The 19700-nt window shown below is 34.3% G+C and overlaps 1 protein-coding gene across 9 annotated transcripts in view; it reads right to left on the bottom strand.

The window, feature by feature from the left end:
* The window catches only part of LOC143234999 (rho guanine nucleotide exchange factor 28-like), a 197115-nt gene that overhangs the window by 102032 nt on the left and 75383 nt on the right, over positions 1-19700 (bottom strand). For all 9 annotated transcript variants that reach the window (XM_076472695.1, XM_076472697.1, XM_076472698.1 and 6 more), the window contains one exon: positions 7779-7861. In XM_076472695.1, the coding sequence (XP_076328810.1) occupies positions 7779-7861 (83 nt within the window). The remainder of the gene's footprint in view (positions 1-7778; positions 7862-19700) is intronic.

Genomic DNA, 19700 nt, shown 5'->3' with positions numbered 1-19700 from the left:
GAGTTAACATGATTGAAAAAAACTAAGTGTGTGTTCTGTGGATGTGAATCCAGCAAGTGTATCATCAGCATACCTGTACCAGTATAGTGGTGGGTGTAAAGTTGAACTGATCGCTTGAGATTCAATCCGTGTCATAAAAATATTGGCTAGAACTGGTGACACGGGATTCCTCGTACTCAGGCCATTTATTTGTAGGTAGTTTTGGTTATTGAATAATTTTAATTTTAGTTATAATAAAATACAACATTCTAGTAAACACTAAATTTATTCAAAAACCAAGTACAAAACTAAAGTCCATACTATGTAAAAACTACACTGACAAACACAACACCAACATAATTTATAAAACACAATGCAACAACTTTCACGACTTCTATATTGGAGAAACAAGCAGAAAAATGAAACTAGATTCAAAGAACTAAAAAAACACACCTTCACACCCGTTTGAACACTGCAAATCAAACAAATACAACATAACCATAGAAAACACCCAGAAACATTGTAGGGAAACAAATATAAACAAAAGCAAAATCAAAGAAGCCCTACTTATACAGCAACTAAAACCAAAATTAAACCAATATAAAGGAACACCTCATAACCTAACATCCAACTGCAACGCCCACTACAATCCCGTACCCATTTATACTCTCGTCCCTAAGACGTGTCCGGCAAAGGTCACTTGCAAACTCTCTTTGTTAACCTGAAGATGACGTAGGAAGGTCGAAACGTTGTTCACTCCTTATCAATAAGTGTTAATTCCCATACCAGCCGTTCTGAGATACACTTTTATTTCAAGTGGGTTTCTCGTCATCAAAGATTGACATTTTATTTTCATTATGATGTCATATTTCGATTTCTCTTACGGTATTCCGAGTAAATCAAGCTTCATTACATATTTAAAATAACGAATGTTGAAAACCAAAACATAGGTTACCTACAAACATATATTTTTATTATTTTGTGGCTCTGATTATGTATATGTTACTGACTTCACTGAATATTTACGTTAAATTTACAAGATGAAATTTATTCAAAGTATCGTATTTTGGATTTTTTAAAATTTTATTTTAATATCCGTATTTTGGCGTGAGAATTATCACACAAATGAGATGCTACTTCTAAAGCCACGAGGAAAACTATTTTAGTCGCAAGTCTAAGATCATAAAGTTGGAGTAACTCAGCAAGTCGGACGTGACACCACAGTGATACAGAATCGGAAATTCATTCAAAATTATAAAACTTATTTAATCTTTTTCTCACCAGGAGTCCTCCCCGGATACGTAAAACTTAATGTTCTAAGATTTCACCCAAAACTAATTTAAATACGCAACGAGCTGTAAAATAATTCGATTAAAAAAAGTTTTGGGAAATGAATATTATATTGAACGTCACTTAAGCACTGAGAGGTTTTAAAATATGGAAACCTTAAGAAAACAACAGAAAAACCAGATTTATCAACTTGTTATTTAGAAGAGGTCGCTGCAAGAAATAAAAATGTTAAGGAAATATATTTTACACAGAATGAGAGAGAAAAGGTAGTAACAGTAAAAACACCAATTACATAATGTGGTATATCTAATATGGAAACTACAGTGGTATATCTAATGTGGAAACTACAGTGGTATATCTAATATGGAAACTACAGTGGTATATCTAATGTAGAAACTACAGTGGTATATCTAATATGGAAACTATAGTGGAATATCTAATATGGAAACTACAGTGGTATATCTAATATGGAAACTATAGTGGAATATCTAATCTGGAAACTATAGTGAAATATCTAATCTGGGAACTATTGTGGCATATCTAATATGGAAGCTACAGTGGTATATCTAATCTGGAAACTACAATGGAATATCTAATATGGAAACTACAGTGGTATATCTAATCTGGAAACTATAGTGGTATATCTAATATGAAAACTATAGTTCTATCTGCTTTACGGTTTCTGAAATCTCAGATAAGCAATAATAATGGGGAAAAAATGTGTACACATTTCTAACACCAACTTATAAATGTAGCGGCGAATTAAGTTAATTTACTTGTTTATTTTATGCAATAAAAATAAATATGTAAGACAAACATGAAAAGAACAGTATAAATTTGGAAAATGATTGTTTTAAATATCATGTCTTATTCATTTCGAAATTATAACACAGGAAGCAATAAATAATAACAAACTACATCGAAATGTTGCCTTTGTTCGTTTGTTTTGAACTTCGCTTAAATCCGCTCGAGGCCTATCTATAGTAGCGGTCCCTAATTTTGAAGTTTATAGATTAGAGGGAATTGAACTAGTCAATATCACACATCGCCGACTCTTGTGCTACCTTCTACCATAACATAGTGGGATTCATTGCAACATTATGACGCTCCTATGGTTAGACTGGCGAACATGTTCAGTGAAGGAGTTCATCTCACGAACCGCTTAATGAGGACCAAGTCCCTAAGCAGTAGGCGATATCAGACTCCAGCACATTACTAAAGGGTTTAGAATTTTGACGGGAGCGATTTGACATGTGCAATTACTGTTTGATTTGTACAGTTAATGTTCAATATGTGCAATTCGTTAAACAAACACATGAAAAGTACATTTTGCACCACTCATAAATCAACATTACATATTTAAAGAATATATTAATTTTTAAGAAAAAAATATTTATCAAGAATTTAGTTAAAAAGTCACCTACAGTTTGCATACACACATACACACACACACATATATATACATAACACATATGGGTCTTATTATATCTTATCAACAAACAGATATACCTATGAAAGTTACATATACTTGCAACAAGTCGCCTTACGGTTTTCACAGTTTTCTACGAAAATCCTCAATATTTATAGCAATACATGGGTTACAAAATTCCATACAACTGTATACTCTTTATATTAGACATAAATACTGTTGCCCTTACCCGGAGGATCAGCGATAAGATGGACTACATATAACGTTACAATTTAGTGTACGACCTACGCGACAGCAAAGCGTTTATGTGACAATACTTAAGTCAACACAACCATAATAAACACAGTTGGTAAATCTAATACATGTCTGCCATAAACACTAGAAAAAATAAAAGCGTTAGACAACGATGACGGACAGAAACCTAAAACAACTTATAGAGGTGCAAACCCTCAGATAAAATGTGATTGGAAAACATAATCAGAACTTGCGTGCACAAGATGCTTGTGACTGAGTTTATATGCGAATTTTTCACAGCCTACTCCAAAATAAAACTGTTGTATTTAGTCTAGAAAATCATATTTATCAACTAAAGTTACTGTTTCATCATAACAGCACAGGAAATTCCGTCTTAAGTATCTGAATGAATTTGACCGAATTTCACGAGATAGAGAATTCCATTTACATTCAACTCACAAAATGAGATATTTTAGCAAGACTTATAAATTAATGTCCAAACTCATAGAGCTACTGATGAAAAAAATAATATAAGAAACAACAAAAGTTCACACACGCCAAAAAAAAAAAAAACGATTTTGTTAATGTAATTTATTTAAATTTCTTAAAGGCGGGCCGAGCCGTTGTATGTCGCTAAAGTAAACTAACAAGTCTCGCTTACTCTCGTTTACGACCTTCATTCTGGGAAAATATCTTTTTCTTTTACTTTCAAATAGATTTTTTTTGTACATATTTGTCGGAACGCTAAAAGTGCTGTAATAATTACAATATAGTGTACTTATACTATAGTTTTCTGTTTTCTTTATTCAGGCCTTACATTCTTTTTAAAACCATTTTCTATGTATTAAAGTTGGTCATCGTGCAGTTATAGGGCCTATATTACTTCTTCTATAAATCAATTATTATTACATTAACTTCGAAAATTCTGTTAATGTAATTTTAATTGCTGTAATAGTGTATCCATGAATCAACCTTTTTCTAACAAATTAATTTTTTGTTTATATAGGAGAACATAACACAAATTTGTTAAATTTTGAAAATTTATAGTTGACTCCTACTTTCAATGGATATTTGGTTGCTATTGTCATTCAATCAAACTATATTTCACGTGAACCATGCAGCAGAATTATACAGGGTTCTTAACCTCTGTTGTTCAACTACTGTTATCTCACGAATTTGGGGAAATGGAGAGAACGTACGGACTCATCAAACTTGTAAAACTGCGATTGTGCATGCAGTTAGTAATAGATAACATCGTTAAAAATCATATTGTTTGATGGTGGTTGGTTGAACCATTGACAAATACTTTGATAAGGCATCAAACTTACCTGTTTTCTTAACGATAACAATGAACATATTACAGAAAATTGAATATACATAACTTTACGGTGATAAAAAGTAACAGCCAATAGAGGCGTTTTTGATGCGCGTTATTCATTTAAAATGTTTGGTCTTTATTAACTTATCTAAGTTACATTGATCTCTCTAAACTTGAGTGGCTGGAAGACATTTCTGATTGATAACACGGTGGTACTACGAAAAACCTCAGCAAGTGACAAATGTTAATAATTACTAAAACATAAGTCGTCGGCATACACAAACAAACACAAACGTTTATAACCAACAACACTGTTGATAGAGCATTAAAAAAAAACAAAAAAACATTTGTCCAAGCTGAAGATGTTAAAGCATAATGTGTTGATTGGTATTTTGTAAGGCTGTGACTTAAGGTAACACATTATCGAACCAAGGTTTGAACCTGTGATAGTACCAATTTGCATAATTTACTAATAACATCATAGTAGCTAATAGTTTACATTTGAATGAAAGCCTTTTTATTTGAAACGCTATTAATCTAAATAAAATAAAACATTAACACGTACTTAAAAAATACGTTATATCCAACAGTAATCACAGTTTTTATACTGAAACACACAAACAAACACGTACATATCTGATACTACTAGCAACACTCATCTGGCTACATATGATAAGAATCCACTGCAAGAACAACTCACTGAGGTCATTTAAGCGAATTTTATCAGATATCACAGAAGAAAAACAAATCTTTACCGGAAAAGTCACCGTTCAGCGTAGGTTAACAAAAATAGCCTTTCCAATATAAATTTGTTGATTAATTAAACATACTTAACGACTAGAATAATAACACAGTAAATCAGAACCGAGTTGCTTTACCAGGTAGATTATAAAATACATACTTCAAGAAGAAGTTAAAAGAGAGTGTTATTATCAATCACATTTTATAACAGCATCGTATATTAGGTAACTGTACGTCTGAGGAAGAAGGGGAGAATTTAAAGTCCATCTCAAGTCCATAATCATAAACGACCCAGATCAGTTATAATAGTGTGATGAGGAGTCTCAACCTTAATGTGCCCATGAAATATGATACAAATCCAATTACCCTTTACAGTTATTAACCCCTAATGCCCTACTGGAAGAACTGTTCGATACTGACCACCTCTCACAGAGAGACACAAACGAACGCGGATAGAGACGCAACCACAAATACCCTCATACTCCCCCATCTAGGAGAGCTTGATTTATTTGAATTTCACGCAAAACTACACAAGGGTTATCAGCGCTAGCCGTTTTTAATTTAGCAGTGTAAGACTAGAGGAAAGGCCGCTAGTCATCACCACCCACATCCAAATCTTGAGCTACTGTTTTATCGAGAAATAGACAGACTCAAGTAGACACCAGGAATTGGTGCGAAAAGAATCGGACTTAGAAAGCCACTTGAAGGAGTGGCAAAGACAGACACAAGAGGAGATTTTGAATTGTCGACTCGATTATCCACCGAGGTCAAAATATCTTTTCACATGATGAGAAAAAGACTCTGATGGAGGTACAGAAAGCGCTATCTGCACATTCGCTGCAGTAGTGGGACGTAGTTCACCAGTGTATGTCTGTGACACAGCTGGGGAAAACAACTTTCGAGTCTCCAGATAAGAAACGTTGTTAACTGTTTTTCAACGCTGTGCCTCTTTCTCCTTCACCCACATTGGGACCAGAGCGATAGTAAGAGGGGTGGGAACCACTGCAATTAATACACAATCGAAGGCGTCGTGGTCTTTGCCACCGCAACAAACACACTTTACAAAACCACGACAAGATGCCTTCGAATAACTGAACCATTGACACTAGAGACATCAAAGAAGAATGGGAATATATGGCCGTACCTTAAAGTTCTTATCACCTGCTTGGACAGTGGCGGGTGGACGTTGTGACGTAAAAGTCAAAATTAGAGCATTGATAAACAGTACAGTTCTATCTTTATGAGCGAAGATACGTCTCACTGCAGAAACTCCTTCGTTGGAGAAATCAACGAGGACTTACGACTTGGGGATGTTTTTAAATCCCTCTCATCAATAACTCCTTGTGAGGTATTCAAAGTAACATCGAGAGTAACATCAATGGGTATATCTCCAATGGCTGTCGAATTCAGAAGGAGTTCACTGTGTTTTGAGGTAATTTTTTTCCACCAAGATGTCCCCAGAACGTAACTCTTTGACTGACTTTGGAGAGCCAGCAAGACCCTCTAGTCTCTTCTGAATAAAAGGGGAGACGTTTGTCCGACAAAGAATGCATTATAAAAACGAAGTATGAGTGCTGAATAAGGTGTAGAATGCTATTCAGAGTCTTCAAAACGTGGTCATTTACTAACTAATTGTTTTTTACGACTTAGTTTTCATATGAGGATTTGGCAGATCTATAATTGAAGAAAGATTCAGTGCCCATTAACTCCATCTACCACGGAGTCCTACTAGGAGATACTGCAGAAACGCCAAGGTTTCGTAAGCATCCATACTCAAACACCAGTATCAGAAACAATGTCCACAACACCCATTGAGAATGCTCAACACTGGTACTCAGTTGACCCTAGGGGACCACCAAAAGGTCTCCCGTCCACAGGAGTTCAAGAACAAAGTGGAGTGTTGGGGTTGGATCTTCTCCTCTCCTCCACGTGTCATCATGCACGGCAAACAAGTAGGTGGACGTTCAGATCTTAGAGGAGGTAAACTGAAAACACAGAACATTACCACGTACTGGAATCCATATCGAAGGGTCAAATAACTTGACTATACAAAAAATATCTTCATATAAGCGAGAAAATAATATTTACAAACCGATCAGTGGAAAATGAAATTTATCGGCGCCACTTACATCCACTTCCTTTAGCATTTACCACATTACTTTACCGTGTTCATTCTACACACGTGTTTCTTTTTAAGCAAAACTACATTAGCCTATCTACTGTGTCTACCGCAGGGAATCAAACCCCGTATTGCTGCGTTGTAAGTCCGCAGACATACAGCTTACAAACTGGCAGAGAAGTGCGTGTTTAGGGACTCGGATGACTTCACAGCTTCATCACTAAAACGTCATATTTTTTTTCGTTGTTGTTCTCATACGGATATTATGCGTTATAAGAAAACACTTATACACACACATACAAATATTATGTATTATGATTTACAATATTCTTTAAATCACACAGTACTGCACCGATAAAATTTAACAAAACCTTTTTCTTAAATATTTTTGTTAATTTAACAAACATCTACAGTTCAAGCTTGAAACTTTGTAATGCACAATCAAAAACTGTTCAAGAGCATAAATGTTTTATTGATTAAAGTTTAATAAATGCTTTAGAAATAAGTGAGAACATACAAGTTCAAGGGAAAAGAGAAAGAGAAGTACAAATTAATGTTAAGAAATGCTTTAGATTCCCACTAGAAAGGAAAAGATTCACCAACATTGCAGTACAAACATATGCCACAGATTTAATATCGAAGATGAATGCCACATAAGTATTACTTACTTTTATGCCCATGTTTTTGTAACTCATTTCTCTCAGTCGTTGAATTCCTTCCTGTATGTCATGCAGACGTTCCAAATTTTTTTCTGTTGTATAGGAAAGTAAGAAAAGGCGTTTAATATAAGATATTCGTACAAGATCTGTCACTTGTCACTTCCAAAACACTTCACCGACAAAGTCTAACAAAAACCTTTATTTTAAAACACCTTTGTTAACTTCATGAACAATAAAATGCGTATAAGCATCTACAGTTTCAGCAAGAATTTATATGTACAGTCGAACTTTTCCAGGGCATATCAGTGGGTAGTGATTTACAATGTTTACGTGAAACTTGTGATACAGACGACTTTATTGATTAACAGTGAATAAGATAAAAACTGCATACATACACCATGTCAAAAATACTAGCAAAACATTTTCCAATTAGAGTGCTAGGAATCGTATGTTAATTACCTTCAAAAACACTATTTTATCCGTCATTTCGTACGAAAAAAAAAAACAACACAAAAATCAATCTACAACCGACGACAAGATTCTGGCATTCGATATTTTGTACAGTTTTTGATGTGTTCTTCAAATACAGTGCTTTCGTGTTTTTTTTTGACAGAAACACAAGTTTTAAGTAAAACTATAACATAAATTAAAAACACAACTAATTTTAAAATTGATTTTTCATGGAAATTTATGAGGTTAACAGACAGAAAACTGTCCGTTGTTGGCTTTCTTACGATGTAAATCTAGTTGTCAAACAAATATAGTGCTCTTCTTTTGTGTTCAGGCACAATTTTGACATTTACGCAAAACAATGCAACTTATGAAGTATATTCCCATATCAGAAAATTTTGTTTTTTAAAGTTCGCGTAAAGCTGCATTAGCCGTCCCTAATTTAGCAGCGAGTGTGTGTGTTTTCTTACAGCAAAGCCACATGAAGCGACCTGCTGAGTGAGTCCACCTACGAATTTAGCAGCGAACCCGCGACCTTCACACTACGAGTTGAATACATTAAACACCTGGCTATTCTAGGCCTACTGAAACCAAAAAAGGATTATTTTTCAAAGCAGGAAAGTTTGTTGTTTGTTTTGAATTTCGCGTATCGCTACACGAGGGATATCTACACTAACCGTCGCTAATTTAGCAGTGTAAGACTAGAGGGAATGTAACTAGTCATCATCACCCGCCGCCAACTCTTTTACCAACGAATAGTGGGATTGACCGTCACATTATAACATATCTACGGCTGAAAAGGTAAGCATATTTGGTGCGATGGGGATTCGAACCTGCGACCCTCAGATTACGAATCGAGCGCTTTAGCCGTCTGGTTATGCCGGGCCCAACAACAAAGGATATCATTAAATCACAAGCTCGTGTGCATTTTTTTTTATCGTAGATTGGGATAATTTACCGCAAGAAACTACAAACTGGAGAAAAAAATATCCACGAAGTTTATTAATTACAATAGTTTGTCTGTTTTCAGTTCCAGCGACTTCAGTATCAATGATATTTTTTTTTCTTTGAGTTAATTCTAAGTATATATAGCTGTGCTTTATTATTTCCATTACTACATCCTAATAACATTAACTACGTTGAATAAGTTTCTTTTTTTCTGTTTTAATGATGTAAACATATACGGGTATCTTTATACATATATAAGAAAAACATACAAACCTAAAAGAAAATATTAAATTTAATACTTCATTACGAAAATATGAAGTTACTTAAGGATTTAACATTGTTTGTTCGGTTAACGTTTCAAGAAGACACAGAAATTAAACAAGTAATTTCAGGTATGCACGTTATGAGTTTTGTTATCTTACGGAAATGTCCAAAGAAACATTGGGTAATTCTTCCAAGGTATTAGTGGAAGTGAAAAAGAATGTATTATAACACGACAACCATACCATGATAAAAGTACAACCGAAAAACATTACATTTTGTGACAGTTGCAACACGCTTCCCGCTTCATCCTTACTTAAACTATTTTTGTCACCTCTCTCACCTCTGATGGGTGTAATGTTTAATGAATTATCAATTGTTAATTGTTTCGCAACACGTTCAGTTTGGTTTCTTTTGAATTTCGCGCAAAACTACTCGAGGTCTATCTGCACTAGCCGTCCTTAATTTAGCAGTGTAAGACTAGAGGGAAGGCAGCTAGTCATCACCACCCACAGGCAATTCTTGGGCTACTCTTTTACCGACGAATAGTTGATGGTAATATTATAACGCCCCCACAGCTGAAAGGGCGAACACGTTTGATGTGACGGGGATTCGAACCCACGGCCCTCAGATTACGAGTGGAGTACCTTAACCACCAGGCCATGCTAGGTCGTAACAACATGTATAGCATTATGTTTGATCATTTCCGAAATTGAAACTTTCTTCGTTGTTACAATTGTATTTCCTTTCTTTCGTGCTGTTTTATTTGTCTACATTGTAATTCAACATGAACTTGCACTTTCAGTCACGTCAACGTAATTAAATATATTTTATGGATGGCAAAAAGCTTTCTATAAACAAAGAATTTCAATCACATTATAACACTGATCTATTTGTTGTTCTACCCTTAATAAACTAGCCTTATTCTTTGGAACTTTGTTGTTGTTGTTTTTTTTATTTTGCGCAAAGCTACACGAAGAACATCTGCGCTAGCGTCCCTAAATTAGCAGTGCAAGACTAGAAGGAAGGTAGTTATTAATCATTACCCACCGCCATCTGTTGGGCTACTCTTGTACCAACGAATGGTGGGATTGACCATAACATTATAACGCCCCCACGACTGAAAGTGCGAGCATGTTTAATGCAACGGGAATTCGAGCCTGCAAACCTCAGATTACCAGTATAGTGCCTTAACCACTGGGCCATACCAAGTCCCTACCAGAAGTAACTCGGAATTATAAAGGTCTCAATATATGGCTTCTATACACCTTTCAAGATTAATATATGTTAAATACTTTATATACAATGATTTAAAAAAAGATATGGATGCAAGATATGTTTGATCATTAAATATTGTAATTTAATGATCCTTAATATTGTAATTATAAACTTGAAGGAAGGATGTTATAGGTACCATTATCCATCACGAACTCTTAAGTCACTCTAACCGAATAGAAAGATCTGGATGTTACTTTTATAACACATTTGTGACTCCTAAGTGTCATAACCCGTGCCCATTACCAGTTAAAAAGTAAAACGGAAGGTACAGCACTTTTTAGAAAAGTATCGTAACATAAAAAGTAATGTATTTTTTATTGATTTCACGCTTTTATTTAATGTAAACAAGTAAACAGAAAAAACAAAATACTCTGCAACTAAAAGTTTATTTTTGTAATGAATTTAAGTGAGTTTTATAGAAATAAAAGCGTGAAATAATGAAAAATTGCAAATGTCACCATCGAAAGAAAATTTAAAGTTGAGATAAATATATAGTTTTATAAAATCAAAGAATAAAGTAGAAAGTCAAGTTATCCTGTAGTTTGGTAGTTACTACATAAAGTATTAGAAACTTGTGCTTGTTTTAGAATTTCGCGCAAAGCTACTCGAGGGCTATCTGCACTAACCGTCCCTAATTTAGCAGTGTAAGACTACAGGGAAGGCAGCTAATCATCACCAACCATTGCCAACTCTTGGACTACTCTTTTACCAACGAATAGTGGGATTAACCGTCACATTATAACGCTCCCATGACTGAAAGGGCGCGCATATTTGGTGCGACCGGGATTCGAACTCGCGACTCTCAGATTACGAGTCAAAAGCCTTAACCCATCTGGCCATGCTGGGCTAGCCAGAACGATGGTTATACATTCGTTCTCTTAGTTATCTTATTCAAGTTCCTTTTTTTTTATTATTTCAATGTCTCTGAATTGTTATTACTTTGATATTCAGTGATAATTTTGTTAGGCGATCTTCTACAGTATTCACACTGAATGTCATTGAAAGTTGTAATATAATTCGAAAAATAGTCCTAGCCATCCCTACATGTGCAGTGCAACCGCTCACCTGACAGATATTTTGTAAATGTAGTTTTGTGAACCAGAAAATTAACAAAGAATTTTGTGAAGTGGGGCCCATACCGCACTTTCAAAACTGGAATATAGTTATGGGAATTTCCTAAATTAGGATAATTAGGTTCTATGTAAATTAATTGTTGTTTATTGTTGCTTTTTAACGCCTAGTGTATGTACATCGAAATGAATATTTTTTTTGAAATTGGGGATTTTATATGGAAGTAAATATTCTTTTGTAAATTTGTGTATGTATAATGGTATTAATATTCTTTTGTGAAACGAGACATTCATGTGAGAATGATGGACTTTGGTAAAACGCTCAGATACATACAGGGTGTGAACAAGAACGTGGTTATCCATTGAAAATGTTGTTAATTTGTTATATCTTTTATTAGATAACATAAAGCTATGTAAAACTATGTATTTTTAGACCGCACTCGAATATATCTATTCATGTGTGATCTCAAATCCTAATTTTAACATTAGGTTTTGTAAATACCTGAACTTTTCATGATTTTAAGTTACATATTATCATAAAAAGTGTTGTAGTTGATGTAGTTTCTTAGAACTTTTTATTACAATTATCCAACAAAGTGATAAAACAAGTTTCTCTGCAATAATCAAATGTAAAAATGAAACTCAAAATAACACAAACCAGTTTCACAAGTTAATATTTAGTCAGCATTCACTTGGATTTCAGTTCTGCTTCACATCGACTTGGCATGGTTTCAATGTGTTTCTGCAGATGTTTCTGAGTGATTGACCGGCATCCTTCTTTGAGTACTTCAAAAAAATCATCTCCCGTGTCTGGCTTACGATCTTTTGTTAATCGGTTTAACTCAGTCCATAAATTTTCAATCAGATTGACCATTCCATAACATCAATTCTCATATTTTAAGATATCTCTAAACGACTCCACAACTGGATCGAAACTTGTTTGATTATTTTGTAGGTTAATTGTAATAAGAAGATCTAAGAAACTACAGCACGTGCACAACACTGACCCACTTGAGAACCTGATGCTATATAAACAGATTACGCCTTTATTTACGTTTCATCTTATTGCCAAAAACGTCAGTCACTTATCGCGCCAAAATCTGTAAATAAGTTGAAAAGGGGATCTTTGATTCATACCCAAATAATGAACCTGAACCACAAAAGCTTTGTACCATTATCTCATTAAACAACTAGAAACACTTACTATGATATACTTACATACGACTGAATGCAAAGTTGTTTGTTAAGTCCAGGATTACGACCGAAATATTAACAACACTGAGTGTATTCAATACATGAAACAAACAATTACGAACGTAAAGACAGTTCATTCAATCACCTGATTTCAGATTTTATTCACGTGTATAGCTTAATTTTATCAGAAATTAATATCAGTACTTATCAGCCATCCAGTCGAATGGAAACTATACAATACATGGATGGTGAACTGTATGGTAACTGATGCACGACTGAATGTAAGATAATCTCTTCTAATATCACCTGTTTGTAGCATAAGATAAACAGAACTATTTTCTTACCCTTCCCTTCTCTACATTTGAATCGCAAAACAAAAATCAGACTGCTTTACTTCCGTTAATTCGATTAGCTTTTGTACTATTTGTTAGTAAAATCACACTGCCCAAAATTCCAGAAAAAAGCAATAACAAAAATACACTTTAGTTCAACTTTAAAACCTATTTTCAATCAACTTACTACTCAGCATATATTTTAACGAAATCTGTTGAACATCAGCGTCATACTTAATTACTGCATTGAAAAGAATTTAGTTATTGTGCACAAAGTTTCGCTGAATGAATCTAGTTAAAACTACTTTCCAATAAGAGATTATATTAATTTGGTATGCTTTCCAATATGCAAAACTAACATGATAGATCGAATAAAATGTCTTGAAGAATTGTATGCATTTGTTTTTGTATTCACTACAAAGCTAACAAGGCTGCATTCTGCTTACCCCAGTTTTGAAGCATCGATCACAGGGAAGACAGCTGTTCAAAATTAAGATTAAAATACTGAAACCGGATATTTTGCAATATTTTAAAACTATGATACATTACAGTTTGTTTATTTAGAATTAAACAAAAAGCTACATAATGGGCTATCTGTGCTCCGCCCGGTTTTTAGCGGTGTGAGTCCGCATACTTTCCGCTGTACCACTGGATTACATAATACATTATAAAGCCCATAAGAGGGAACAGGAGTCCCAAGTGTGAAATCTACATCTGTCGTTTAAAATATAAAAAGAACCTTACAATACATGAAGCGAGAAATAAAACTTACAAAGTACTCTATGGTATACGTACGATATTACAACTATTCCAGTAGCTTCTGATAGGATTTCAACGGGCCAAACACACGCATATATAACATAAATAACAGAATGCATTTCTACACACACTTGTTTATAATTTGGCATACATTTCTTCTTAACTAGAACATGAACACATTAAATGTTAAAATTGTTAATTTCAGTGCCACATAATATGAAATCGCGATAAAGAATAATGGAAGATGAACCATTTTTCATACAGTATTTTCTGTGTTGTCAAACTACACTATAAAAATTAATGAAAAAACAAACAGCATTTTGGACACAAATCGAGAAGCAGTAAAATACGTTTGATATACAGAATCCAGTTTAATATATGAAGTTTTTATAGTTTTATGAACGACGATGATCACCTCTTCTAGGCATAATTATATTCAAGAAATGAAAAACACATCTCAGTTCCAAATATGAAACAGTTACTATGATTATTTCCCATTGTTTACTTCTTGAAATTAAATGTATACGAAATATAACGAAAATTATTTCATATTTCTATTTAGTATTTATAACAATATAATCCTATTTGTTGTTGCATATGCGTAACAATATAAAAAAAAACGCAAACAGCTTCATATATTATCTATACATTAATAGAATGTCGAATCGTGAGTACACAGAGAATGGAGTGTATGATAAAACTACACAATTTACACTAAATCAAAACCTAATTATCCAGAACACTGTGAGTGAATGACTTGGTAGTTTATATTTCTAGTTTTCCAGAAATTCGAGATTTTTGGCTTGTTTTTCCTCTTTTTAATCATTCTGACATTCTAAAGCATGCAGCTATCAAAAACATATCCTCGGGAACGCCATAATCTCTGCAGTAGTAGCAGAACGTTCATTGATTTTTCAACAAGCGACTCAAAAGATTGCCGCATAAAATTTTTGTATGGGTTGTATAAGCCACATAAAACTGAGACAGCAAAACGGAGCCACAGTAGAAGTTCGAGATATAAAAAGAAATAAATGTTCGATTTAAAAACGCACCGGTCTTTACTGAACAAAAATCAAAATAATAAAACCTGTTTGCAAACTGGATAAACTTATATCAACATAAAATTATAACTAAAACTTAACATCAGTAATTAAAACATTACAAAGAATACATCATCATGATAATGAGCTATGCATATAAAAACAATGTACCTTATTCCTAACAAATAGTGAGTTGTATTATTTTATTTTTAGAAGTTATGATAATACCAAACAATGTTTGGTTTGAATTTCGCACAAAGCTTTACAAGGGCTACCTGCGCTAGCCGTCTCTAATTTAGCAGTGTAAGACTAGAGGGAAGGCAGCTAGTCATAACTATTCATCTTAAGTTACTCTTTTACCAACTGACCGTCACATTATGACGCCCCAACGGCTGAAAGGGCGAGCGTGTTTGGTGCGACGGGGATTTGAACCCACGGCCCTCAGATTACGAGTCGAGTGCTTTAACCATCTGATCATGCCTGGCATAGTCAACAGCGTATTTTAGCAAATAACATTATACATACGACTGAATAATACCAATTGCATCGTAAACCTTTTAACAATAGCACAACCAAAATTTACATCTTCGTATACAAATAGCATCAAAATAAAACTGTTCATTATAAAATCTGCAAATTTTTTCTATCTAGTTTATTCCCAAAAAATCGTTAGATTACTTTTGAATTCATTTTTACACTATTCTATAAAATCTTGTATAAACACGACTTTTTTTTTCCCATATTCAACACGTGTCTGACCATTTCTAATAAAACCAAAAACATCACGACTACATTACATGAAGTAACACTGATCAATTAGAAAGACAAGCAACATCACTGTATTTTATACGATACTCCCAAAACAAATCTCACTACAGTAAACCTGCACAGCATGACTGTTTTGGTATTTCAAAAACATAATTAGTCCTCTTCGCCATATATCTAAAGGTTTATATAATTAAATGTATGTGTCAGATTCTACTAAATGGAATGACTTAAAATACACGTTCAGCCTCTCCAGGATTACTGCCTTGATTAAGGTTGCAACTATTCGGTTCGTAGCTAATTAGCTCCCGCTTTAACAAGGGCTTGCTAACCATGTAACTGTAATCAAATTCTTCTGGGTTGAATTAATACAAGGCCTAATTAACGGTAATAAAATGCTAACCTAGATCAAAAAAATAAGAAAAAAATACAACAAGGAAAATGACAACCGTTATTTCTTGAGATTCTCCACACTATATCAAACTTGCATGACATTGGGGTGATGACAGTGTTACGAAGAAAGTAAATCACATAGGTAAGTTCCGAGAAGGTACGTACAATATATTAAATAGTTCAATTGTATCGAAAAAAGTCCTCATTATTTACTTGCTGTTGCATTCATGAAGTTAATTTCAAACTTATATTACTTTCTCGTTTCAGATGTTCTCCGATAGGTCAGCAGCAAGTTTATGGATTTACAACGCTAGAATTCGGAGTTCGATTCCAGCGGTGAAAATAGTGCATATGGCCCATTGTAAAGTTTTGTTTGTTTTCGTATGGCAAAACTATACTGGATGATCTGCTGAGTACACCAAGGGGAATCGAACCCCTGATTTTAGCGTTGTAAATCCGTACTCTTACCGCTGTACCAGCGGGGGACCCATTGTGAAGATATGCGTTAAAAAAGTCATGTCAGGCATGTATTTTGCATAAAAGCAACACTTAAATTGTTGTTCTTGATCAAACTTAAAGCTACAAATAGTCCGTGCTCTGCCCGTCATGGGTGTCGAAACCGGATTCTAGCGTTCTAAGTCCACAGACATACCGATGTCAAACTATGGAACAACGCTTTTGTACATATATGTGTATGTATATATGCAGTTGCTGCTTGGGCTTAGCTTATTTGTTTGTATGTTTTTAATTTCGCGCAAGCTACACGAGGGTTATCTGCGCTAGCCGTCCCTAATTTAACAGTATAAGACTAAAGGGAAAGCAGCTAGTCATCACCACCCACCGCCAACTCTTGGGCTACTCTTACCAACGAATAATGGGTTTGACAGTCACAACGGCTGAAAGAACGAGCATGTTTGGTGTGACAGGAATTCGAACCCGTGACCTTCGGAATACGACTCGAGTGCCTTAACCACCTAGCCATGCCAGGAAGGGACTTGGATACAAGTGAAAATAATACTGGGTGATTTAAGTCAAGGATTAAAACGCCGAAAACTGGTGAAACACTGGAAGACAACCTTTTCAACATTTGTGATAAAAATCACAAAAATTTGGGTAATCTAGAAGTTGAAATGGAAACATGAAATATGATAGTGTATATATATAAATATAATAGTGTTGTCTGTTGTATATCCATACAACTTCACCAAAACTGGTAACGAGGTTACTTGACTCTGTAGGGATAGACATGCAAATTTTCAGTTTTGTGTTGTTGCTTTTTATCATTTTGCAGATTTTTTTTATAAGCGTTTTCTACTATTATCTCACTCCCAGTGGATGGGTCATTACCAAATTTGGTATGGAGATTCAATGGGTTCGCGCAGAGGTACACAGAAAATTTCAGTCTTCCATTATGTTTTCTTCTTTATTATGGACATTTTTGCATTTTTTTCTACTACCATATCTCCTGTGTATGGACCTTCACCAAATTTGGTGTGGATGTTCATCGAGTCCATGGAGAGAAGCATACCAATTTCCAGTTCTGTATTTTGAGTGTTTCATGGTATTTTCACGTTTTTTTTTACCACTATTTCGACCCATGTTGAAAAAGCTTGTCCAGATTTAATGTGGAGGTTCATTGTCCTATGGGGAGATACATACAAATTTTCAGATTCAGATTTTTACAATCATACCTAAAGGAAGCAGCTTCTAATATCCTAATATAACCTCTTATTAACAGGGGATGGGTGCTTCATTTAGTTATTACTGTTGAAATAAAATGCTTATTTCCTTTATTACTCTATCGTATTTCACGGTTTCACATTTTGTGTTTCGCATTTTTTAAGGGCGTTTTTGTGTCTTTTACAATCATACCTAAAGGAAGCAGCTTCTAATATCCTAATATAACCTCTTATTAACAGGGTATGGGTGCTTCATTTAGTTATTACTGTTGAAATAAAATGCTTATTTGTTCACGATAACATTTCATCTTTTGGTGTAGTTTTTACTACAAATATGGTGGTTAAAGAAATACTTCGAGGCTGATAAAATAAACGAAGAGGAGAAGACACATTCATTTTAGTTAAATACCATAACTGTTGTCAACCATTCCACAATGGTTTCCCGTGATTTTAAATGGGTTATTATACCAGTGGAGTAATAATGCACTTATAACACATGCATTGCTGCGAAAAAACAGTATAAGCAGTACTTATTCTGCAGCTTATTAATAATAAAAAGCAATATAAAACATACTTTTTCAAACCATACAAAGTCTGGTTTGTCTCGATAATCGTGATATTTCACAGTCATGTACGTGTGTGAATGAATATACAGAGAGAATAAAAAATTATACCTTATGTTTGATGTCAAAGTTACCACAGTTATGAAATTTATGTTAAACACTGGAACTCTGGGGATTAATTCCTAAATAGATATGAATGTTTGGCGTTGATCGTCGAAAGATCTGGAGTCGATTACTTTAACGCATGTAGTTTCTCTATACGTCTGTTCTTTGTGGTTTTTGGGTTATGTTAGAATCTCAACTTCATTTTTTGAATTAGATATGGACTTGTTAGTATGTTACCTCCGGAGTATATGTGTTTCTTAAATCATACTGCACTGTGCAAAGATGTTAGGACGAGATAATGTTTTATTATTCTTTCAATTTTACGGAGTTAGCTTTTCAAAACCGTTACAGAAGGTATATTTCAACACTATGGTTATGCTTCACTGATCCCTGCTTGCAACTAAATGAGCCAAGATGAAAATACTTATAACTATTCATAATTCCCATAGGCATACCATAACGATTCTGCTTGAATGAACATAAAATATCAAACTTGTGGTCTGATATAACTGTCACAGTATCCAATGCAGTGTCTTAACCACAGAGAAAAAAGCTATCAAGGAACTAGCAAATGGTATCGGTACATGTTAGAAGAAACTAATGTAATAGCATTCCACAAATAAACCTTGATAAAAACAGTATTTAGCGCCATATATCAAGTTCTGTTGTCATATCACGACCCCAAAAAAAAACGTAGATAATTGTTAGTAGAGCAGAGATTTCGCATAAAAGCTTTACGTGATGTTGGTTGAACTCTCAGACAAATTGCTGCAGACTAGAAATTCTTCCCCAAACACTGTGAAGCACACCCTAGATCGTGAAACTGAGACAAGTAAATTTGAAAACAGGAAAGAAAGAAGAAGAACACCCGAATTCAAATATACTGATGTTAAGTATCTTCGTTTATGCAGCCGTCGGGGACAGAAGGAAGACTGCCCCTACTCTTAAGTATGAGATAAACGACCATGTAACAAATGATAGCAAAGTTCCCATATTTACAGTATCAAGACTCAAAAGTCTAAGTCTGAAATATTTGGTTCAAAGAATAGGTTATACATCCAATGGAAGAAAGGCAAAAAGACCAGTGCATAGTA

This window comes from Tachypleus tridentatus, chromosome 12 (assembly GCF_004210375.1).
Source record: "Tachypleus tridentatus isolate NWPU-2018 chromosome 12, ASM421037v1, whole genome shotgun sequence".
NCBI classification, from domain to species: domain Eukaryota; kingdom Metazoa; phylum Arthropoda; class Merostomata; order Xiphosura; family Limulidae; genus Tachypleus; species Tachypleus tridentatus.
The sequence above is the reverse complement of the archived record's forward strand: the minus strand, read 5'-3'. Positions and strand labels throughout refer to the sequence as shown.